Below are 25,935 nucleotides of genomic sequence, written 5' to 3' on the forward strand. Positions count from 1 at the left end.
TTTTATTTTTTGTTTAGTTATACACGTTTACGCGTTTATTGTTTGCGTATTGCGTGTATTCATGGTGATTTGTCGTGCTTACTGCCTGTTGCGTGTTTGCTTGTTACCTGTAACACATATTAAGATACAGTTAAAATTCATACATAAATATATAGAATTTAGGACTAGATGTAGGTAAATCTTAGTTGTACGGCTGGGAATGGGGGGAGTCATCAATTCGGTGTTTCGATTTCGGGGGCGTCCAATTACTTCGATCAATCCAATTCTAATTATCTTTATACAATACGCATATCAGTGGCGTATTGAACATAGTCATTCTAACCTAACTTAACCTTAACCTTAACGGATCATGGTCGTATTTTTGTCGAATATGGATAATGCTATTGACCACTTTTATGAAAATCTCTTAGAGGAATGAAGTTTAAATTGAACTTGCTACAATAATATTATATTATAACTTATAGGTATAATTTATAACCATGACTTTCATCAGTTGTCCCATATATACGACTTCTATGTAAATTATATTTTCTTATAAGGTTTAGATAATACGCAGAATTACAACAAGGTACAATGAGGAAATCGAGGAAACAAAAAAAAAAAATTGGAATCTACGACGAATATCGAACGTTTATCGTTAATATTATATTCATATTTCATTTATTTAACGTCAGGAAAAATTATTTCATGTATACCTTTTCAGCTTAGGCGTAGTAACAAAAGTAAAATTTTAGTTTGTTTAGGATTTTTATCTAAGTGTAATCACAGACCGGTGGAGGGCTTCATCCCCATACCATCCCTGACAAGGTAAATTAATAAATATCATCTGTAATGTTAAAATTGGAAAAATGATTATTTTTATATTTATCTTGACTCTAATATCTTGTACTTAATCAGGAAAAGATAACATTTAAAAATCATAATCATTAGATTATAAACAGACAATACTCGTAAATCCAAATAGTAAAACAATTAATATTGGTAGTTCATACAATTTAACAGATTATAGTTTTTCAAATTCAAACAAAAATAAAATTATATACTTGTTGCATTATTTTCGTTAAAAATGTTTTGTATAATTGGCTAAAACAAATTATAGTTAGTCTCAAATTTAGTCTATAATTAGAGTATATTTTATCTCTTCAGGCTCTAAATAATGTAATAACAATAATTGATAAAACTACTCTGTATATTGATTATGATAGAAAATAAGATTTTTTGGACGGAAGAGATTTACAGGGGGGAGGTAGGTAGACCCTACTTCCTATCCTGGTGTACATCACTGCTTAGGTGGGTAACTGATGCGTATATTTGAGATCAAACGGTTGACTTCTAACAATCACAAAAGATACCATCAATATAATAGTATCTTTTTTTTAAACTTGTATATAATTCCTATCGTTTAAAGTTTAAACTGTAATTTAAATAGTCGTCAAGTACCCTGGAAACACTATAAAGGATATAAGTACCATAGATCGACGAAAATTTTTAATCAAACGACGACTTTGTTTATAGTGAAAACATAATGTGTGTATGATGTATGTGTATTATAACTTATAAATGTGAGCATGCCATGTCGCCCCGAGGAGCAGGAAATAGCCGTGTCGTTAATTCACGAAGGATTATACGACTGAAGATCATGTTACTCTAAAAATAAGCGACACGTGTGCTCTGTATCACGTTTATGGGAGTATGGGAGTGTTTATAATCACAGTCTCACACAATAATATAATAGTATTATATAGCCACTGTAGTACTTACAATGCGTGTTAGTGAGTCGTGGTATATTTCGGCTTTTGTCCAACGACCTGTCGTCGCTGATATAATATTATAGTCTTGAATATACAGTGCTTATACTATATTTTATACAATTTTCATGGTAAATGATTAATATTTTTAAAAAAAAATTTTCAACTTAGATTTCTCCCCCCCCCCAAAAAAAAAAAATCAAAACCAAAACCTGTATAACTGTGGGTGTATTCTGTGTTTTATCATGACGAAGAACTATCGTTTGGAATAGCATATACAATGGCTAAATATTTGAGTTAGCATATTTAAATAAATTACGACATTAATTACATATGTATAGATTATTTTTGTGTTTCTTAAAATGAACATACCTTATAGCTTGTAATTTATGTAGATACTAAAATAATAACTGAGCTGACAATATTATTCAAATACCAAGTACGTATTTGCCATATGCACGCAAATTGTTTTTAAATCATAATCGTTTATTATTTTCATCAAAATCACCGAAAATTAAATATTCAAATAAATAATTAGATAATATTAAAAATGTCACCTTTTGGCGTAATAAACTTGTTTTTTATGAGTTGTGGTCATCGTTATTTTTCTGCAAAACATATACACGTTATGGGAAATATTTTGTAGCAGAGAAATATCGCTGGTAGTCGAATTCCCGGTAGGATAATCATAGTGTTCCATACGTGATACGTATTTTTGGGTCAGCATACCTACATACATGCCTCTACGATAATGTATGCGAAAAATTGAATATATTACATTTTATGGTTTGACAATGGTCGTGTGTATTCGGGTGACATCCTCCCCGATCACGCGATAAATTCTCGAACCCAAATTTTTCGTCGATCTGCACAATAATAAATAAGCCAAGCTATACACCATATAACACGCGATTACATTAAAATAATATGTAAAATACTAGCAAGCCTCACTTTTACGTTTACGGCTATTGTATTCCCCAAGCCTACCCTTACGTCCGACACTTGTTTATTACGATTATACAATCACCCGGAATGGCACGGCCGGACATCCGGCCGAGTATGATATATACAGAGTGTAACAGAAAGAACTGTCAGATACAAGGGGGGCACCCACAGAAATATTCACCAGGGTGTAATGTTATAAATCTTTATATATTTATATGTCACTGAACTCTTCCTAAATGGCTGGACCAATTTTGATGAAATTTTTTGTGTGTATTTGAGTGAGTTTTTGCAGGATAATTTAGATTCACAATTGAACCAAGTAGGCGGAGTTGCAATCTTGTATAACAAGATTGAACTTTTGATATTTTTTCAGTTAATTTTAAAATAATTATTAAAACAATCTATTAAAAATATAACGATTTGCCATTGAATTGAAAGGTACATCTAAAACCGAGATACAACATTGTAAAACCGTGCGTTCGTTCTGGTAGAGAAGGTTTTAAGCCCATATTCGATTCTATAAGTTAATTAATATTCAAGTTTTAGCTTTTAAAACAATCGGCTAATATGCACATAAAGGTATAAAAGGAACGCCGTGTTGTATGTAAACGACGAGTGTAAATAACGAATTGAATAAAGTTTAAACCACATAAGAGGCGTAATTTTAATAATCAACAAAATGCACGAGGATAACACTGCTATGTTGCTTGCTTCCGTGTAAGCTCAAAAACCAATTTATACAACCATATTCTGATTATTGAAACGAATAATATAGTTTACAAAGAAATACTAGAAAATCGATAGAAACTTTGAAGAATACTTTAAACTTTGGACCATTTTTATGAATAATAAATGATAATAGATTAATTTTAATTACTAACATTTTAAAATCACCGCAGTCTTCATATCTTTAAAACTGATTATAATAATGAACCTTTTATCCATCTTATCATTAGTACACATAGTTAAAGAACTCAAAAACTACTCATTCAAATTTCGATTTTGATAATATATGTTAAAATTTAAAAAAAAAATAATTTGCAAATAATTTATAGAATAAAATATGTTCTAATTAATGACTACTCCATTTCATACAGTAGGTACACTTTAAAAACTATGAAAAATGAACGAAAGCCCGCGATGTTCAGTATATATTATTGCAATACATACAGAGCCATAGAGGCAAAACATTTCGAAACAATTATTTATATCAATCGATTTCTTGGGTATACTGAAATACCTACTTATTGGATATTATATAAATGTATAATTTGTATTATATGCTGCAGACGGAAATATTTTTGATTACGGAAACGAACGAACATCCGCATTCCGCTGCAGTAACTACCGATTGCCAAGTATACATACATACCGGAATCATGAAATAAATGAAACTTCATTTATTCTGTTCCGGAATAACTTCGCGGGGTTGGGTTCGATTAAATCGCAAATTTATTTAAGTCTGCAGTTAATCGAAACGCGATGCAACGATAGCGATACTGCAGTTAATTGAATATTCAATGCAATAACGATTAGGAAGTGAATCTATATTCTCGGTATATTATATTATAATATTATAAGCTTACGATTAATTATATTATACGTATACACGTTCTTTGGGTCGGTTCGATATAAAAGTGCGTTTGAATGTTCTAAATATACATAATATAATTATAATATATTTACAACCACTGACTAACATAATATTAAGTTGATTCGTTTTGATGACTGTAATTGTAGTCTATAGATCAAAAAAAGTATTATTATCGACCTTTGAATCGCATTAAAAAAAATGTTGTTTTAATATAAAAAAATTATTATCAATGTTTATACATTCAAACGATAAAAGGTATATTTTTTTCGGTAGACCGATTATCAATATAAAATCGAATTTTCTGTATTGATAGTTTTAGTTGATTTATCGGCTGATAATTTTAAATGTGTACATTATATCGAATAATGAAAATAGATCATAAATGCAGTATAATATACACATTGACATGAGCGGGTATGAAAAATCAGTAGTCTTCGTTCAGCTATGTATATGGCCAAATGTAAACTTCTACACGAATAACCCATTTATTTGTAAATAAAAGATTGTGTAATCTCCTACATTAATGAAATTAATCGATGACAAAAGTTTAAAATGTCTCAAAAGCACGGTCTTCAGTAAAATAAAAATATAATAAATATATAATATAAAATATATTAGGTATAACGAGTTTACTTTTGAAGAGATTTTAAATAGATTTATTTGACGAATTTTAAATAAAATTTAGTAAATATAATAATTTGGGTTGTCGTTTATGTAAATAAATTGCAAGTAGAATAATAATAAAACACCCATGAAACATTTTTATGCATTGTGTTTGGAAATATGACAGTGGGGTATCGAGGATTTTTTTTTATGCTATTGGTATTTTGTACGCTATTTGTAGAAATTTTAAGTTTTTTTTTGTATTTTGGTTTATAGGTATGTTGAAATATTTTTTTTCTTAGTCTATAGCTTAAAAATTTCAAATATGTCCTTACAATTTTTTTCATATAATGTTTTTATTTTTTAACATATTATTACTTTTTTTTTTGTTTAACTGATTTGTGTTTTTAAACATGAAATAATTCAATAATAATTATCATAAATAAAAAAAATTATATTTTTATAAAAAATAATAATACTGTTTTTATAGAAGTTATTTTTTGTTTAACTGTTTTATAAAACATTATATGGGATTATTGTAAGTAGTTAGCATTTTGATTTTGTCATGAATTATTGAGCACTGCCTATGTAAGATATATTATTATCTATTTTTGTAGAAGTTTACCATTTCTCATCTATGATGATCTCATTAATACTTTAACAAGTATTAGTGTATTTAACAAGTGTATTGAGTCAATCGTTCTTATTAAAAGTCTTGGAAATTATCAGTTCCAAAACTATAGATGTAGCATTGTAGTTTCATGTGTTCGTACATTTAGTTGCTTCGGAAAAGCTAATCAGTATATATTAACTATTGAATGAGTAAATGCGAGTTAGTGAATTTGCAATATAATTTATGTATATAAATAGAGTATGTACGACATAACTGCGAGTGATAATATTATCCTTTGTAATTATTTACACAGTTATTATATGTTAGTGTTATACCTTATGCGTATACGTGTAGTAATATGACAAAAGAGGGATTTGGTGTTAAATGCGCAAACATCGAATCGTTTGCATATAACGAAGCGCAGCATTGCAAAACAATCCAAAACGAACAATTTGCGAGTCCCCGGGTTATCAATATTATATAAGCGGTAAGCCCCGAGCACAGAGTAGCGTTCTTGTATAATATAATTATTAATCATCAGAATTGAACTTTGACATTTTCGTTGGCATCATATAAAATTCAAAGTATTTTCTCGTGAGAATTTACTATCTAGTAAGAACAACTAATGAGGAATTTCATACTTAATTTTCAAGCTGTTTTACTCTTGTGAATAAAAACAAATTATACCGTTAGTCAAAAAAAAAATAGAAAACAGAACATTTCAAGTGTCTATAAACAGCATAAAAAAGCCAAGATATTTTCAAAACTATATCATGTCAAGAAAATTCTAATTTAAAATATTTGATAAAAATCTCAAATCACTATAGTTTTTTTATTTTTGAAGTACAGCAAAAAATAAAATAGTGTGTTAAAATTTCTGTTTTACTTTAATTTTTTTAACTTATCAGGATTATTTTGAAAAGTATGGAGAGACATTTTTACTTTTTTTACCAACCAATTAGCTACATCGGTTTTTTACCGGAAATAATTCCTCAACTCATTTATTTTCAGATTTAAAAATAAACTATTTGGTTCTTCCGAGTGAATTGATCGTTAAAAAAAAACTATTATCTTTCTCAATCTAATTACATAATATGTTGTTACTTGTATAATTATAAATATTATAATATAGGTATTAATATGACTTTAAGGTTAAGGCGATGTTATTATTGGCCCCTGTAATATATTTATATAATACATATTATGTTACCTTTATTACCCCGTCCCTTGTTCTTGCACTTTTTCGTGATTTGTCTGGTCTTCTCGCAGTTTGAGTTCTCAGTAGACGGATCCTTGAGCGTGTCCGTCCTGATCATCTCATTGTGCGAGTTACATTGACTCCATGAGCCCTTCACATACCGGCATGCTAAAACAACACACGACCCAAAACGTACAACCATATATACATGCATTTCAATTTTGTTCAAAAGCTTTAGTTATAATATGTATGTATGTATGTATGTTACTCAAAGCAGAAAGTTAATGATTAATGAGAGTGTGATGGTAATTTTTAAAAATCTATTGTTTTGATATTTTATGTTATTATAAGATAAAATTATAAGAATTTTAGAATTGAAAATAGCATATTATAATTAACATCGCAATTATAGCATATTTGTTATTTTCTAGCTATTGTTCAAAATAAGAGATTATACTGTAGTACTGTACGTTAAAATAAGATCTGATACCGATAGTGGTATATACTACAACAGCTTGTTTTTAATATTTCTAAACATTTAAAAGGTTGTATTAAGATGGAATAGAGCCAAAGTACTATGTCAATGATTGCCATTTGTTATCATTTCGGTAGTATTCTTAAGAACTAAAATGTTACACCAAAAAACTATACAACTTATAAAGCACCAAGTAACTTGTCAAGTAGATATAGGTGGCCGAGGCCGTTTTTAAACAGGAAGAGATTCGTTTGTCGTCTTGTTAATCATTCTATAATGGGTTTTTAATAAGATCAAATAATCCGTATTGTCTGTTTGTATGTGTGTTTACAATATAATAATATATACACATAATATAGTGAGTAAGTATATTTGACTTATTTTAAAAGAAAAACCTCAATAATTGCATGCTACATTATAGTTAGATGGTGTTACAGCTTAAATATAAATCTCGGATATATATTGTACCTTTCTTGCACTTTTTTTCGATCTTCTTGGTCTTTTCGCACGTTTCGTCGCCTTTCTTCAGTGTCAACGTGCGTGCCTTCACATTGGTCTTTTCATCACACGGGGACCACTGTGACTTTTCGTAATGACAGTTGGTTTCTGTTAGTTAAAATAACATTTTAAAATGATATAAGTATTTTTTTCTCGGTTTTTTTGTAATTAAATTAATATCGTGTTTTAATATAATGAAATATATATCAAGATACGATAATATAGATTATAAGGTACTTAATAAAGGAATACTTGCCTTTTCCGCCGTTGGCAGCTCTGGCCAAACGGTTCAATGATTGTTCGTTCAGTCCAGTTTCGTTTGAGCTGACCATTGCAATGGCAACTAACAACAGGCTAACCATTATGATACTTAAACACTTCATCTGAAAAAAAAGTCACGAAATAAATAATGTAAAATTAAAAAATTGTATCAATTAAATGCTTGGGAAAACAGTATAAATGTGTTTTAATTTTTTTAAATTAAACAACATTACTAACATTATTAAGTGCAGTAAAAATTATTTCATGTTTAATAAATTCAAAATAAATTTATAGATCGATTTTATTGATGTAAATTGCTCGAATGCCGTATGAGAGAAGTGGTGGTTACCATAATACTCAGATTATTTATTAATATTAATTTTATGGTTTATAAATTATAGACATATTAATATATAATATGTAATATGTATATAAAAACATTATATGAAAAACAAAAATACAATTAAAAAGTATACATTCAGCTTATATTTTGTTCGTTACGTAATACTTTAATGAAATTAATTATATTACATTTATGGCGTTCATGCATAATTGTAACAAATAAATGTATTTCTTTATTTTCATTATGTATTATAAACATATTTTTACTAGGTGTTAATCAGTCATTAGTGAACCGTAAAATACAAAGAATATATTTGCAATATTTGCAATAAATTATGTTTGGTTGGATATAATAAATTTAACTAAAATTGAATAAAAACTCCGAAAAATATACCAACGTACGCCCCTTTTAAAAAGTTTGAAATAATAAACAACTGCGAGTGACATTTTCGGAAATATACGTCCTGGGGTAAAGTACTCTTTAGGGAAATAACTCATGCTAAAAATAAATTCTACGCTGAAATAAACATAAAATAGATAATTTAATGTAATAATCGTACACATTTTAAATCCATAACAAATATTTTAATAAAGTAAACGAATTTTTCAGATTAAATTATTCAAAATTTAAAATTATTTATTACATCCACAAATCATTATTAAAATGTCAGTCAAATATTTATTAACTAAACATAATAAGTCTTATAATTTGTATCTGTTTAGAAACTTTCATTTTATTGGGTAAAATAAGATTTAAGTTTTAATCCATTTTGCAATGTGTGTTGTACTATTGTAATACATATAATGTTGCACGGTTTATGTTTATTGTTATACATTCAATAATACACATATAGATATAAATAAATATTTTATTATTATTAGGTTTCGATCGACCGTGTATTTGACGAAAAATTGAAAACCAAAACAGCCTTACGAGATTTTGTTATAACAAATAAATGTTTTGATTGGTCCTTCACAAAAAGGGATTGAAAAATAGGAGAAACATCATTTATTTTTCGAACGTGATGTAAGTATTAAAAACCCTCTCGGTACTACCCTTTGTTTCAAACAGTCACGTTTCTTGATGTGGTCCCATTTCCATTCGGTTTGTTCGTAAACTCTATATGTGAACATGACACTTTGATCACAGAAATTATAAATTAGTGGTCACTGCTCAGTAAATGTGTATTATTACTTTATTATTGTCTTTGTTCTTTATTATGTTAGATAGCTAGAAAAGTGAGCTACGCATAATGTTAAGTAAAAAAGAAAGTTGTTAAGTATAAAGGGAGGGGCTTTAAAACGTTGAAATTATTTATTGATTTGTTTTAGAATAGTGTTTATAAATGATACTAGTTAAAAACAACAATTCTATAGTTGAATCGATGGCCAAATTTTTTAATTAATTAGGCTGTGACCGTCCGCGATTGTCATCTTAGTATTTATTCTATATTTATTATTTCATCAGAAATTTGTTATTTATTTTTATAATTATTTATTGAATACAGTACTATTATGTTACTCTTTCCGATGTTTTAAATATTAATAACTTAGAAATAATGATGTATGCTTGATCATAATATATATGAGTACATCTAGATAGGTCAAAATATCAGAATGAGATTATAACATCAGCACCATATATGTTACGTATAATATAATGTCTTATATGCGCATAACTTTTATTATTTAAATAGCAATATTGATTGACATATAACCTGTACAAAAGGATAACGGTCATGAAAAGATTATAAAACGGAATAACATTTATCATTTTATAATAAATAAATAGCATACTATAATAATATTACTACGTTGTAAAAGTTAGTATAGTGCCGGCTTTTAAATAATATTTAATCGTTAAAACCTATAACAGTTGTTGTTAAAGAATTAATACGGTACTTAGGTACGTTGGAGCTTTAATATTCAAAAATCTTATTATTGTGTATAGACGAATGTAAATTTGATGGTATATGATTAAGGTTTTAAGAGCCCTGTACACGTAGTCTACGTTATTATGGTGTTTTGTAAACTATATACAATAATATAATACCTACAACTTTTGAAAGCTTTGAGTCACGTAGACCCTTAAAATTTGTCATACAACCAGAAATCACGGTTCATTATACTCAATTCTTATCTATTCTATTGTGTTTTTCTTTTTTTTATCATATGAGCACACTTTAACTTTTATTTGACTTTAAGAGTACCTACCTATGTGTTTACGATTTTATTTTTGCTAAAATCTCATATCACGTCTTATATATATATCAATATGGTTTTGCGTTGTAAAACGGAACCACAGGATAAAACGATTATTGTGTGGGTGTGACTTTCCAATAATCCGTTCCGTTTCATTTCTAAATGTAAGTAATTTTAAAAAGTACATGGTGGTAAAACTGTAAAAGTACATACAGTCCAACTCGATTGAGTTTTATTAGAAAAAAATATATAGGTAACGGTGGTTCGGTTTACACAGTAAAAGTGTTGAGCGAGTACGTTTCAATTATAGTAATATAATTGAATTTGAATGCCATAAAATAAAATTGGTAAAATATGTAAATGGTAAATATTGATTTTTTTTTAAAACACGTTTTCAGAATTTGAATAAGTTTTTCCTACAGTGGTATTTTATACCAATGTTTATACAATTTACCAAAAAATTTCGTATCCAATTTTATATGACCTAACTGGTCAAAGTTATATTGCGATATAATGGTTCATGCTCAGCACAAAAGAAAATTATCTTAAGTCATAGTGCCAAGTACAATATTGTTATCAGCTGCAGTTAAAATAACGGTTTGTCTTATGGGTTTATCTGCAAATACAATTTAGTATCAGCTCTTTCAATTTTTTTTTTACCTTTGTGTGCATTTGAGTTGTATTTTTTCGCTAAATAAATAAAAGGTTAGATACATTTATAATTTTTTTTTTGTGGATTAATAAATGACAATTTTTATTCATCGGAAATTAGTAAGTTTAAAAATATATTATATATCATAAGAATTATTTTATTTAGTTTTTAAAAATAATATTCAAACGATAATTATAATTAATAAAATATGACTGAATAACATTAGTTACTTGTTTAATATTTATTTATTATAGCTATCAGAATTTTCAACTAGTATATATTTGATACTACTATCATATTTTAGTTTAATTTATGACAGTTCAAATTAGAATTATTATTATATTATAAAAGAATATTGAAATATGATAAAAAATTATTATCCTTAACTTTGAAAGAAAACAGTAATATTTTGTATATTTTAAAATATACAATGAATTAACGATGACCTACATGTCTGCAGAAAACTACATATAGTTATAATAATGCTGGAACGTATTCTTGAAAATAATTATCACCTACACAAAGATAAACGTCTTGGAAGGTCGGGCAAAAGAGGCGCCCCAAAAAATGTGCTGTATAAATCTTTACTAGTATATCCGGTGGATGATTGCCAAGTTTTTGGTTTATTCGCGCTGTATATATATATGTGTGTGTGTATGCACGTGTATTATATATATATATATATAATAGGTATAATAAAAGTCATCAATTTTATCAGTGGCCTTTGTTGGCTTTTGCGGTGTTAACGACCGGTAAAGACGAAAAGGATGAAGTATTTATGACAGCAATAACCACCTCCTTCCAGAGACAACAGAAGAAAATATATCGTATACCCAATTTATGAGATAAGAAGAGGATTGAGGAAAATCATATTCCCATTAATCAAAAGAACCTATTCATTCTGTTGAGTGTTTTTGGCATTTATGTTCTTAATCTCTTCATTTTTAATAATTTAAAAAAATAATACATTTTATAAATTTTAATTCAGATCTTAAAAATAATTAACGAGATTATCTATTGAATGGAATTATGAATATTTATAACATATATATTTTATATTTAGATGTTTCTACTAAGAAGAAATTTCAAGATCGATATTAAATGGTATATTATTATACATTGTACTATTTGTTACACTTGTTTGACTATTTTTCAATAAAAATAAGAGAATATTAAAAAAAAATAATTTTTATTTATTGTATTATAACATGTTATATTAAACAATTTATTATAATTTATATCAAATTACTAAGTCATATTTTTAGTTGAAAAACGAGGGACATTATTATTTTTAAGGCATATTATACATCGTGTTGAAGTAATAGCTGTTTTATTAGGTACTTATTGTTTGATTTAATGTGTAGGTGCCAGGTAGTCAGCAGAAATGTGCTGGAAACTTAAATTTAAGTCTGAAAAACTACCGGTTTTTATTTAAAATAATATTCAACCAATTATTTTAAAAATACAACTTAGTGTAGTAGTGTACTTGAAATATAAAAGAACAAAAACAATCAGTTTTGTTGGTTTAGAAAAAATAAACGTTTGGTTTTAAATGCTCTTTATTGTGTATTTTCCATTAAATAGAGTCACTAAAATAAGTGGGTATAATAAAAGTTTTCGACAAACAAATATTTTTTGCCTATGGAAATTTAAAGTTGACACGGACTTATTACTCTCGATGTAATAATATAATTTTGTTTTATATAAAGGGTTGTTCTGCATTTTAGACGAAATTAGTTTTTGAATCTCTTGGGAATGTAACTTCAGACATCAAATATGTACGTATCTAAAGTTTTAATTATTATTAAAACACCCTATATAAAGCGTTCACGTTTTTGTAACAAAGGTATACCTAGTAGGTATATGGGATATATTTGATAAAATCTGACCTTAAATCAGTTAAACCATTAAACTACAAACAATTTAACTCAATTATTCGAGTAAAACACTGTAACACACATAGTAATAAACATCATAAAATAATAATAAGAAAAATTGTTATAATTAATTCAACTGAATACATAAAATGTATCTATCTAATTTTCTATTAATCTCAAAGTAAAATTGTCAATCTGCGCTTACTTTATGTGCATTGGTCAAATTAGTAATAAAACCTTTAATTAAAAAAAAAAAAAAATATTTTTCTGTATTGGTTAATGCTTTAGACATGAATAGTTTATGATGAGGTTGTTGCCAAAAATATTTCATCATATTAAGAAAAAAACAATCAAACTATCTAATTATATATAATTATTGGGTAATATTAATATTTATGAATATCGTAACTATCATACATCAAACATAATATTTTGAAAAAAAAATTTTGGATAATAAAAAAAAACTTTTCGACATTAAAATACATAAGATCAATCTATGCACCTATATAATTTTCAAGTTATTTTTATTGTCACTTACATAAATACATAAATAACACTTAAACTTGTAGATATATATAAATACTTAATATTTTAGTATACGTTCAGTTATTTGTAAGTGCTTTTGAAATGTTATGACTCGTAAACTATATATAATATTATATATATGCGGGTGTTGTTTAAAAAAAATATTTCAAAATAATGCGGTTGTAGCTATAATATATATATACAGATATATGTACCAATGTACACATGATCATTATTCATAATTTATAAATGTATTTCAGCTCAAGTCACTCACAGGAAATGGCCTTCAGTCAGTGTTAAACGTCTGAGCGTAACATATTATTACTGTAAATCTTTATACTGATGTACGTTACACATTTATTTTATACATATGATTTAACTAAAATGTATTTTGTAACTAGTGACCAACCACCATAGTCATCACATTATAATGAGTGATACGAGTAATTATCAATATGATAAATTATACTAGAATTATAAATTTAACGTTGAGTTATTTATTATTAATTGTTATGTGGTGGTTATTTGAGTAAATACTAAATAGTAATCTATACATTTGTACACATTAGTTTACTCTTGGATAAACCATATTTATCATTTTCGTATAAACAAAAAATCGGTAAAAGCAATTTTGCCTCCTAAGATTATTGTAATAATTTTATATTTTTTTAATAACATTTTGGAGACAATGTTTGCGTGTATGATATTTGTATTACCGCACATACACTGTACAACATGCCAATAAAGAATATGTCTTATGATGCTTATCGCTGACAACTATTCGTTGGCAATCCATGCTCGTTACACAAAACTGTTGTTTATAAATTATACAGTTGTTAACTTAAGTTTTATAAACTAATAACTCAATAAAAAATAATAATAATATTATTTTATTTTGTTTGCAAGTTTTTCTTGAACACGCATATTTATAAGTAGGTGTAATAATACGGAGATAACATGATTAAAACGAAATTATCTCCTAAAAACTGGACAAAAAGCATATCATTCGAATTTTGTCGGAACAAGAAAACATGATGCTCAAAAAAGGGATAATATCGCTTTAAACACGATAATATATAGCCCAATGATTACCCTAGACTTATATATTAATATATAGCTATAGTAATTAATAATTCATACTGCAAATAATATCGGTAATATATGTAACTATAATGTAAAAATGTTTTAGATTTTAGAATACAGATAATATAACATATTATACTTTATATGAATTGAATAGCATATTTACGAGTATGATACGATAATTTAAATCATGTTCTGGGTATAAATTTCGAATATTTTTTGTGCTAGGGAAAAAGTGATGTTCGACCCGTATAAAACAGTTTGCACCGCGCAATTTAACCACTCAACTTGAAAAATTGCAAATGCTTTAGAATTTAGGTTTGATTTGATTCGAAAGGTTAGTCGTGTGGTTTATTATTTAGATCGAAACCATTGAAACATTCGAAACCGTTCTTACAGTGGTCATTCCGTTACACCGGCCATATACATGCATGTAATACGGACGTGTGCCTGCAGTTACGATATAATACCAGTGTAACTCAGCTATCCATTAATTATACGCAAAAGTGTAGTCGTGGTGTGCATATTGTTTTGAATAATTTAAGTACACTTCGAACACCTCAGGGAATAGGAACAAACTGTCCTCAAAATTATGTTTTGAAAACTTGCCATTCTTGAACATACGACTGGGAGAGGGGAATCCTCAGAGTTTCAAACTATATTTACTACAGTAAAGCTTTCCTGCTGCGGGTTATTGTTCGATTTTATTAGAATGTATTTTGTCTTAAATAAACTCATGAAATTACTATAGGAAATAATATACTTGGCCATAATGCAGTGTATACACATTTTATTGATTATTCCGTGATAATTTGCTTTTTCTACTGTAGCGAATGTAAACATCATAAAAATAATATTTATAAGGATAAATGTATATGTTTTTAAGTATAAAAACCTTTTAATTTGAAAAGTTTTCAAATGTATATAATAACAATTTTTTTTATCATAATATACATTTATTACTTGAGTAATTACACATTCGTTCTAATTGAAATTTTCAAATACTTGTGTGCGTATACTTTATCAGTTCAGTCGTTGTTCACCCACATAAATTATGCTCAAGTTATAACGCGAGTTGATTGCGTTTTCGCGGTGCAGTAGCTCTTAATTGAAAAATATCCTTGTTAATATATATCGCGAGCGAAAACAATTTTAAAATTGTTTGTAAAATAATATACAAACAACTATGCAATATATTACGCACGAGTGTGTAAATTATATGTATAGCTCTTATTAGCTCTACAATATATGCTTATATATACGATATATATACCTAAATCGATATTGAAATGGTACAAATATAATATAAACTCGAGAAATGGAGATAAATTTAATAATAATAATGACCGCTACAGTACACTGAATTGATTGTAATTGATTTATATTATTATATATTCAAAGATAGCATAATATAACGATCAGGTCTCGTTCGGTCGCAGGTTATAATGTAAGTTTTTTTTAAATTATTTTTTCGTTAAACATTAATTTAAAGCGACGAATAATCGCCAAAGATATAAAAACTTGCGTCCAATAAGCTTTAATTGTGGCTCTACACTTTTTATTTTCTGACGACGCTGCAGTTGAAGACACTGGAGGAACTATTGAGAAAATCGAAAACTATATAGGTACTTCCTACATTTATAATTATATATATATAAACATAGCAAAACTTCCATTTTTGCTTAACTAAATATTTATTGGTAAAATTAGTTCATAAAGCGAAATATAAAGATGACTAAAACCAAAAAACACCGATATGCATATAATATATATAGCACCGTATTTTATATTTGTTTATTTTTTCAAAGGAAAATTGGCGTAGGGTGTACCTTGCTTTGTATACTAATTTGACCAAGATGGATAATCTGCCTGTAGTTAATTTGATATCTTAATATCCAAATTTAATTTAATATTTTAATATTTTCAAACGTGGCTAAAATTACATTATAAATTTGCCTTGTATCTCTGTAAAAAAAATTAAAAATTTTCATCAAAATTGGTTGAATAGTTTTTAAATCTATAAGCTACAAACATAAAGTTAATGCTTTTTCGTGTACATTTTAAAAACTAACAATAAATAAAATATTATTTTCTTTTATTTAAATCAATTATCGTAGTTACGCATGACATGGGTTTAAAAAAAAAAAAAATGGTTTCTGTAACCAATTGTAACTAATACATAAGCAATTTTCTTTGCGATTTGGATGTGTCAAAATTAAATTCATACGTGAGAAATGAGCATTGTGATTTATTCTTTAACACCCTATAGAGGTTAAAAATTGAAGCTGAGGGTGTCTTAGCCAATAATATTGTATTCATATATATATTTGTAGTGCAACTTTTATCTAACGAAATATTCTGTTTAACTAAATACTTTTGAAAACCATAATCATATTAGAGTCAAATCTAATATTATGTACTTATCTAATTCCAATAATTCCATTTGACGAATTTCTCAATTAGAAGTTTGTCGATTGTCGCCCATGGGACTTTGTAATAAAGAAGTTTCATTACATATATATTATAATATAGACTAACCTCGTAATTTTCAATCTGACTTAGTATCGCTCCACTCAGACTACTCTATAAACAGTGATTGCAGAAATACAAAAATCAAGAAAACTTGAAAGTAAAAGAAAAACAATACATTCGCCGGCAACTTCCGAAACGCGACCGCAATGATGGAAGGACTTACAGCGATATTACATCATAATGATAAATCGGCGTTTCAAACGTGTGCATAACATAAGATCACACGAAGGGATGGCGTACTGCGAATAGCCATAAATATCGGTTACCGACTAAATTCGGTTTATGGAAACCCGATCCGAGGTCAGGGAGAATCAGTCTCTTCTCGTTTAATAACTTAGGTGTACGGTCGATAAACTGCATTGTCAGGATACAGATATTGCGATTTTGTCTGCGCGAGGCGCCTGATGGCGAGACGACAGCAGGACGCCAACGACATATCGCAAATAATTATTATTATTATTGTACATCGAGCTCATGTAGGTGACGTCTTTTATATATTTCACGCAGAAAATATATCGTATTAATAATAGCTATCCTCCATTATTATTATTATTATTTATATACCTCTATATTGTATTATTTGTATTATTTGTATTATTTGTATTATTATTATTATATTATTATTATTATTCGACGATCGCGTTCTGCTCCGCAGGGTGTGGTGTGGTGTGGTGTCGGCTGTAGTGCACAATGGCTTCCCCAAAATGAATAGACGTTTTAATTTTAACAATAACCCTGGTGCATATACCTACAATATTTTAATCTGACGCGTAGACCCACAGAAGGCGTTTTGTGACCGTCGTCGTCGTAATGGCGCGACAGATGACATTTGATTCAATAGGTTGGCGTACATTTTAGACGACAGGCGGCGGTTGTGCAGAAAACAAATATAGACTTATATATATACAGCATTATAATATGACGGTACACTCAGTTATGATGGCGTCTGCTCAAATTTGGTTCTTTCTATAAACAGCAACGATAATATTATATATATTTTTGTATTATGTGGTCCATTATACTATATTTGTGTGCGAATACCTTACTAGTCACTAAGTATGGTTTAACGACAAAATAATTATCGTAATTGTTAAAAAAAATGGCGATGCATAGCGATGCCTGTTTGAAGTCGACCACTGCCGCTGAACTGTGCCCTCTTATACAGTAGTTATACGTAATCTCTGTATTATTAATGGAGATAAATGGATGAGTCGAAAATCTTTCGAAAGTCCGTCCGATATATATGTATATGTGTATATATGATTTATACAGTACAATTTACCAAGCATGATCATTTTCGTGTTTTCCTTTAATAATTAATTTATTCGAATTCTGATTGTTGGAATCTTTAATTTATTTACGCCATTTAAGAATTGTCCTGTAGTAATGCCAACTTCTTTCTTACAAACGAGAATCACTCTTTTACCTGTAAATTGTTAATCACATAATGTTTTGAAAATGTTGATGTTTCTAAGTTTAAATTTGAACGACTATAGTTTTTTAATAATTTATAATTGTGTATACTTTAAGTATAATAGGTCCATTATTATGGGTGTAGAAGGGAGCTATAATGTTATAAAAACATAATGAATACATACTTCATCCAATATAGAATATCCTAAATATATATTTTAATAAAATAATTGTTAAGGACGATTAGCCTTAGTTAACTATTCGTTTGAATGTTGATTTAGGTAATTTAGATTTTCAAAAGACTCGTCTGCCGAATAATTTACATTGTAAAAAAAGTTGGTTCTCGTTTGAAAAAAAGAAGTTTGTGTCGACTAGATGATGAAGATTTTTGAATAGTATAAAAAATTTAAATATAGATGGAAATATACTTTAAAATTCTAGAATTTCAAAAATTAGAATTTAAATAAATTCATCATTAAATATGACAAAACAGTGGCGAAAATGCTGCTAGTCGAAACGCCACAAAAAGTCCGTTTTCGTACTACACATATACTTAATATCATATAAAATACATGGATAGGGTAGGCACCTAATTATCTACACATATATTATAACTATAAATATCGCATATATACACCGCACACAGAGGACTCTCGCACGCGAATCTCTCTCTATACATAAAAAACTAACCTCGCGAACTTGCAGTACATCGCATATTATATAATGATAAATATAATAAGTACGCACAACTCGCGTGGTGTGTGCGCGCGTGATGTGTACGCAGCCGACCGTTGAACTCCGCGCGTTGCTGCAGATTCCGAGGCAGCGTTCGTGCCGATTTTTTTTCTCCTCGTCCTTGGTTATAGGTACGTCGGTAAGTCGTTTCTCGGAACTTCGCTCTAGTGTATAACCATAGCCGGTCTTTGTGTACATAATAGGCACTACCGTCGCCATCGTCGCACACATAACGGTATTACGCGCGTCTATAATATGATTACGTTACGACTTATTGTCTGCGATGAGTCGTATATAATGTAATATATATATACATACAGCAATGCTGTATGATAACGTACGTAGGTATATGATTTTCGCGTCTCAGTTTGCCTACAGTCACGCGAACGACTGCAATCGACAGTTATTTATGTTTTTTCGATTTTTTCGTGGAAAAATATCCAGACTCTTAGCGTCTCGTAAAAGACAGCGTGTGCGTCTTCATTCTATATCGCCATTGCGTGGGGGTAGAAATAGATCACAGATTTCTGCCTAAGACGCACCAGCGTATATATAATATTCTACAAATTGTAAATATCGTTAATCTGGAATTCAGAAATTCTACCAAAAAGTGTACTTTTTTTGATAAGTCCTAAAACATCCATAATAAATTATATAAATCTGATTCAATCTACCCCAATGTCGTATACGAAATTTTGTTTTCCTAATTTTTGCTGTTTATAGATATACTTTCGTATATGAATGGAATCAAACATATTTTGTTGAATACATATTTTATATTTTAATTTTATGTTTGAAATTAGTATTGGAATTATTAAAAAAATATTGGAAACGCTCGTATATTGAATTTTTTTTACTATTAGAGAAGAAATTTATTCAAATCTATTCGATCTTTCTGAAAATTTGAATTGAAATGGCTTAATAATTTTTAAGTACACGCCAATAACGTCCGTCGTTGTTGAGCAAATTTTATTAAAAAATAAATAGTTTTACATTTTTATAGTGAAGAAACTGTAGATATACACGAAACTTAAGCTGTAAACACTGAGCTCTTTAAATCTACCATATATTTATCATATTATACCATAATAATTCTACTGTACATAAATTTATTATGACATAAAAGCATATTTCAAAGAATAAAAATAAATAAATTTTATTTACACGTTTCCAATTTTTAGTGCTATTATAACGTATATTTTAGCTTTTTAAGTAAATATTTAAGTGCTAAAAAGTAGCAAAAGTAGTTTTTAGTGCTTTAACCTTCCAACCCTACTCATTATATTATTATTATTATTATTATTATTGTCATTGTGTTAAATATTTCAACATGGACCAGGACCCGAACCAAACAGATGCTGCAACGGATGCGGCATACATATATACATACACATATATATATATATATTGATATATGTATATTAATAACATAATAATAATGTACGTCATTATGTCGACGGTCGCAAACGTCGCGGAGCACACATGTCGAATCATATATATTTATTATAATTTATATCGCTTATGTGTGACTGAAGTCTGTATATGTACAAGGTGGTTCACAAATCATACACACCCACCGTTTTTCCCTTTAATATAATAGATTTATTCAAATTCTGATTTTTGAAACTTTCAAATAAAGTTAGTTATTTATAAAGACCATTTTTTCAAAATTTTTTTAAATATTTGTACTATTTAGGACAATTTTGAGTTTGATATGCCAATGTTTTCACTTTTCAGAAAAACAATCTACTAAATAATTTACAGTTGAAAGAGGGAATTCTCATTGAAAAACAGAAAACAGTATATCTTTACAAAACGTAAAAAATCTATAGAATTTGAAAATAATATAGTCTTAACGTTTATTTAAAATTCCAAAAATCAGATTTCGAATAATCGCCATATTATTGATTAAAAAAATGAGGGTGAATGCGTAGGCATAGTGGATCACCCTGTTAATAAATTATATATATACATATTACAGAGTTAACACATATGTGACACATTATTCGGACCGTTTTCATTGCGGAGAATATATATAACTAAACACGTGTGTATGTATATATTTACAAGGCTGGTCTCAATATTCACATGTGGATAATATTATAATGTTCCAGTTGCGGCTAGGATATGTGAGGCGTTTTTCTCCACTATTTGTTTATAAATATGCGTTGCTTTGCTCGGTGAAGTTGTCTGCGTCGGGTAGGTACACGATATATATTTTTATAATTTTCCGGAGAGTTTATAATCTATATATGTATACTACATATCTAATATCATGTGTGTTGGTGTAGATGGAAAATGTGGCAAAATAATAAGAACGCACTATAGCTGCCATCGTGATCCTTGCCATAAAGTTCAGTAATTACCACCATCCGGATATATTATTTATTCACCACTCCGACAATATAATATATGCTATTACGACGTTTCTTTGTGTAATATATGGGTACGGTCACTAATTACGGGGTTTTTTCGTGCCTCAGTGCGATCTGATAATTTTCCCGAGGACGAACTCAACAATAAATCGTACACGACTCTTGGCCGGAGCAAATCGTTTTATATTTTTTACCTACGAAATTGGTGTACGCATAATGCGTATGATATTATTATTACTTCATCGTAATAATATGCACTCTGCAGATAAAACGTGGATATTTCTACGAACGCTTTTTCGCTCCCTCGTCTAAAAACGATACTTATAGGAATATTGCCATTAAATATATACTGTACGGAAAAATTAACGACACGATCAATTTTGAAGTCAGAATATTATTGTGATGATGATTTGATATTCGCGACTATTTTTTATTTGTTGTTACCTATTATATAGATGTACCTACGTTATAATAAGACTTTAATATAGGTACTGTTTTTTAGCCAGTAAACTGAGTGTAAAAGAAATATAAATTTTTGTTATTCGTCATAATTGTAATACACCCCTAAATTATATTAACAATTTTTATAATATCGATAACTGCGGTTAGAGACTAGAATATATATATTTTTCGTACTACACGATTTATATTAAACTATGCATTATCGTGGGGGCTTTGTCCTACCCCCAAAATGTATTTAAACATTTTAAACCTACACATAAACATGAATTAGTCTAAGTTACTATATGAATAACATAGAGTACATTATTAATCTTTACACATATATGGTTAATAGTTATTAATTATTATACATTATGTTACGGGTGACCTCAGAAATTCCCGGGAAAACCGCGAACTACATCCACTATACTTGAGTAAAATGTTATATTTCAGATTTTACTCGGACAAACCTAGTTATGACCAACCGTATTAAAAAAAAAAACTGTAGCGTTTTAAAAATTATGATATTAAATATAAATAATTATAAAATAAATATTATAGTTCAAATATAATTAAATATGATTAAATACACATAAATAATAATAAAAATGTAATGATATTAGGTATAATGTCAATTTTAAGAATTAAAAAAGTTAGTATCTACAGTAAAGTACAGAATTACTACAGAAGTAAAGTATCTACATTTAATTATAAAAATACGACTAAAATAATGTTTTTGTCGTTATTGAGATGTTTACAATGCTTACATACATGATTAATTATTATTCTCACACCTGCAATATTATATTAGTAAGATAGGTAAGGTAAATCTGTATATCTATAATATAAGGAGTAGATAAAATATGATAACAGCGATAAATTGACTACGTATGGTTATTAATAATCGTGATGAAAATCTTACAATAAAAGTTACTACGATTTTGTCCAAATTAAATTGGTCACAACTAGGTTTATCAAGGCAAAAGCCAAGATTTGACTTTTTGCTCAAGTATTGCAGTCAATTTGAGTTTTTCCTAGGCATTTCTAAGATTTTACCGATTTTAACTTTTGCTTGTAACATAATGTATATTGTAGAAAAAAGATATTTGTACAAAATATGTCGAAATGTATTAATATGTTTATAAATCAATCAATCGAAAATAAAATGAAGAAAAAACAGTTAGGCCATTACATACTTAGCATTTCGTACTACACATACAATTTTAGCTTCTGAATTATCGTGGTTTTGCATTAATGTATCATTGAACGTTTTATTTATTTTTATTAGACTCATCTGGTCACCCAAGATAAAGTTATAGCGGCATCGTCAGAGCCTTTAAAAGAATGAAATTGTATGTTTTTTTCCAAAGTTTACAAAATCGAATACGGTCGCAGGTATATATACTCAGGAATCACATCGCGTAATAGGTTCCTATAATTTATATTTTATAGCGTAAATAGTCAATGTATAATATACATATATATATATATATATATATATAATTCATGATGGATTAAAGCGGAACAAATGGCTATCTTTAAAACATCACGTCATCGTCGTCGATAGCACTTCAATATTATTCTAAATATTATGTACAGACCATAAGGCAGGTACCTACTTTGCTGTTTTACAATCGCGTTGCTGTTTAACCTCGACGTTTTATTTATACAGACGTTATAATATAATTGTTTCGGGTAATATGATGAAACGAATTTTATCTCTATACACGAACGGACTTTTCCGCTTAATTAGACCACTGTTATATATTATATTATACATAGATGTGCACAGCTCATTGTTTGAAGTACGTATAAAATAATACATTATAATACTTGATATTGTGCAATGCGCGATTAACAACAACACGCTGCAATGTGTTATTGAAAAATATATTATAATAAGAATTTTATATATAAGATTAAAATGTATAATATACGTATCGACGATTCAGCCGCATGTTATCTCTGTTTGATAAAACGTTTACTATATATTGTATATCAAGGAAAACACGAGCGCGCACAAAGTCTGATCGGTGCGTGACGGCGAATAAAATATATCACAACGACGTCGGTATATTCGTTAAATTTTTTTCGCCCAATTTGTACGGTTTAGGCTGTATAATATACCAGCTGGCGGCTACTGCTCGAATGCAGAAATATGCCCAGTCCCAAGGGAGTTGTATGAATTCCATGCAAATATAAATTGTGTAAAGGTGTTTACGATCTGCTCATCCATCGAAAATATCATACCCTTCAGTTCGGATTTACGCTCGTGGAACCATCCGTTCATAAGAACCTGTACCCCTGTCGCAGATGATAGTACAAATATAGACAAAAAATTCGTAATGACCACAATATATAATACAATAAATTAATATCGTAATATTACGCTGTAGTTGTAGTGCACAGAGGATTTTTTTTTTTTGAAGGAGGGTTGTGCTACTGATAATAATTATCCCAAAATTACTTAAACATCATATATATATATATAATAAAGGGTAGTTTTCAAGAAGGAAGCTATTTTAGAGGTGGTTGTAAGCCCCTTAATCCTCCCTCGCCAAATGTGCACCACTGTAATGTTGATACTTAAAATAATAATTATTATATTATTATTATCTATAACAATTATGCTGTATATAATCGTAAATTAATAATAATAACATAAAGCAGCGTGACATGCTGAAGAATTTTTCACTCGAGGCAAGACAAAAAAAAATAATGTAGACTGGCCTCCTTACCCAAAATATGGATTTTTAGGCCGTGAATACGATATTGTTTTACAGCGATAACACAACATTGTTATTTTCGTATTTTTAAACATTACTATCGCAATCACGGGGAGTGCCCTACTCTGGTTTAGACTTAAGGCGATCGCCTAAAAACAAAAAAAAATCCCTTCTTCCGCACGCCACTGAACATTTTAATAATAATAAAGTATTGTATAACAATAATATCGTTATAAAACAACATGGTAGTGTAATATCAAATATTATCGAGACGGCCGTCGTCGTCGTCGTCGCAGCTCTAAGTACGTACCTTGTGTGTGCGTGGATAACTGGTCGGCGGAAAACGCGTGTGCTGAAGAGCTGTGGAGCGGTATACGTCGGTCGGCGAGCGGTACGGCGGCGGACTGCGTACGCGGAACGTGTGTGGTGCCTGCGACGGGAGTATAATAAAAACGTAACGACGGTACGCTTGACTATATGGTACAATAATGTACGCGAGTTGTGATCGGCGGCGGTGGTATTATTGTTTATTATTTATTTCGTCATGCGCGGGCAGAGCGGTAGTCGGCGGCCGGGCGTGTTGCGCGCGCGAGTGCGAGTGAGCGAGTGACGACTGTGAGGGATCGAGTGAGCGAGGGAGTGCGCGCACGATGGTGTATATATATATATATATTGCGGCGAGTGTGTGTATGGTAAACGGGGGAGAACAGGCAGGCGGCGGCGTAGTCTTGCGCTGGACGACTGGCGGACGTACACTGAACGGCGTCGCGCACGCTGTGCGGGGTTATAAGGGGCAGCCGCCGCCGCCGCTCGCAGGCTCCATATTGATTTAATGCGCTCCAGGCGCGCCGCGGCAGTCCCACCTAATCTCGTGTACGAAACACCGTGTGTCGTCGTCGTCGTCGCCGTCGTCGGACGGTTTATTACTATTATTATTATTTTTTCTCCCGTCGCCCTACGTATACTTGCACGCCACTACCTAGCTCGATCTCTATCTATTTGTCTCTCAGTATCTCACTCACTCACTCACACCCTATTCTTTTCTCACTCTCTGTGTTTCTCTCTTTCTCTCTATCCTTTTTTTCTCTGTTGGTCGT

At 29.3% G+C, this 25,935-nt stretch overlaps 1 protein-coding gene across 1 annotated transcript; it reads right to left on the bottom strand.

Annotated features, from left to right (window-relative positions):
• Positions 1–25,573, bottom strand: LOC113555601. The gene is made up of 5 exons (XM_026960054.2): positions 25,149–25,573; positions 7,931–8,057; positions 7,645–7,782; positions 6,714–6,869; positions 1–107 (listed from the first exon to the last, which is right to left on the bottom strand). The coding sequence occupies exons 2-5, from the start codon at positions 8,055–8,057 to the stop codon at positions 79–81; spliced, it is 450 nt and encodes a 149-aa protein (XP_026815855.1). The 5' UTR covers positions 25,149–25,573; the 3' UTR covers positions 1–78.
• Between the last annotated feature and the right edge of the window lie 362 nt (positions 25,574–25,935).

This window comes from Rhopalosiphum maidis, chromosome 1, assembly GCF_003676215.2.
Source record: "Rhopalosiphum maidis isolate BTI-1 chromosome 1, ASM367621v3, whole genome shotgun sequence".
Lineage (NCBI taxonomy): Eukaryota > Metazoa > Arthropoda > Insecta > Hemiptera > Aphididae > Rhopalosiphum > Rhopalosiphum maidis.

Bases quoted from the DNA above. Each gene is read 5' to 3' on its own strand.
- LOC113555601 (XM_026960054.2), bottom strand. From the start codon at position 8,057: ATGAAGTGTTTAAGTATCATAATGGTTAGCCTGTTGTTAGTTGCCATT. The intron at 7,783-7,930 runs GCAAGTATTCCT...TTTAACTAACAG, and splicing joins AGCTGCCAACGGCGGAAAAG to AAACCAACTGTCATTACGAA. The intron at 108-6,713 runs GTAACATAATAT...TATGTGTTACAG, and splicing joins CAAGGGACGGGGTAATAAAG to GTAACAAGCAAACACGCAAC.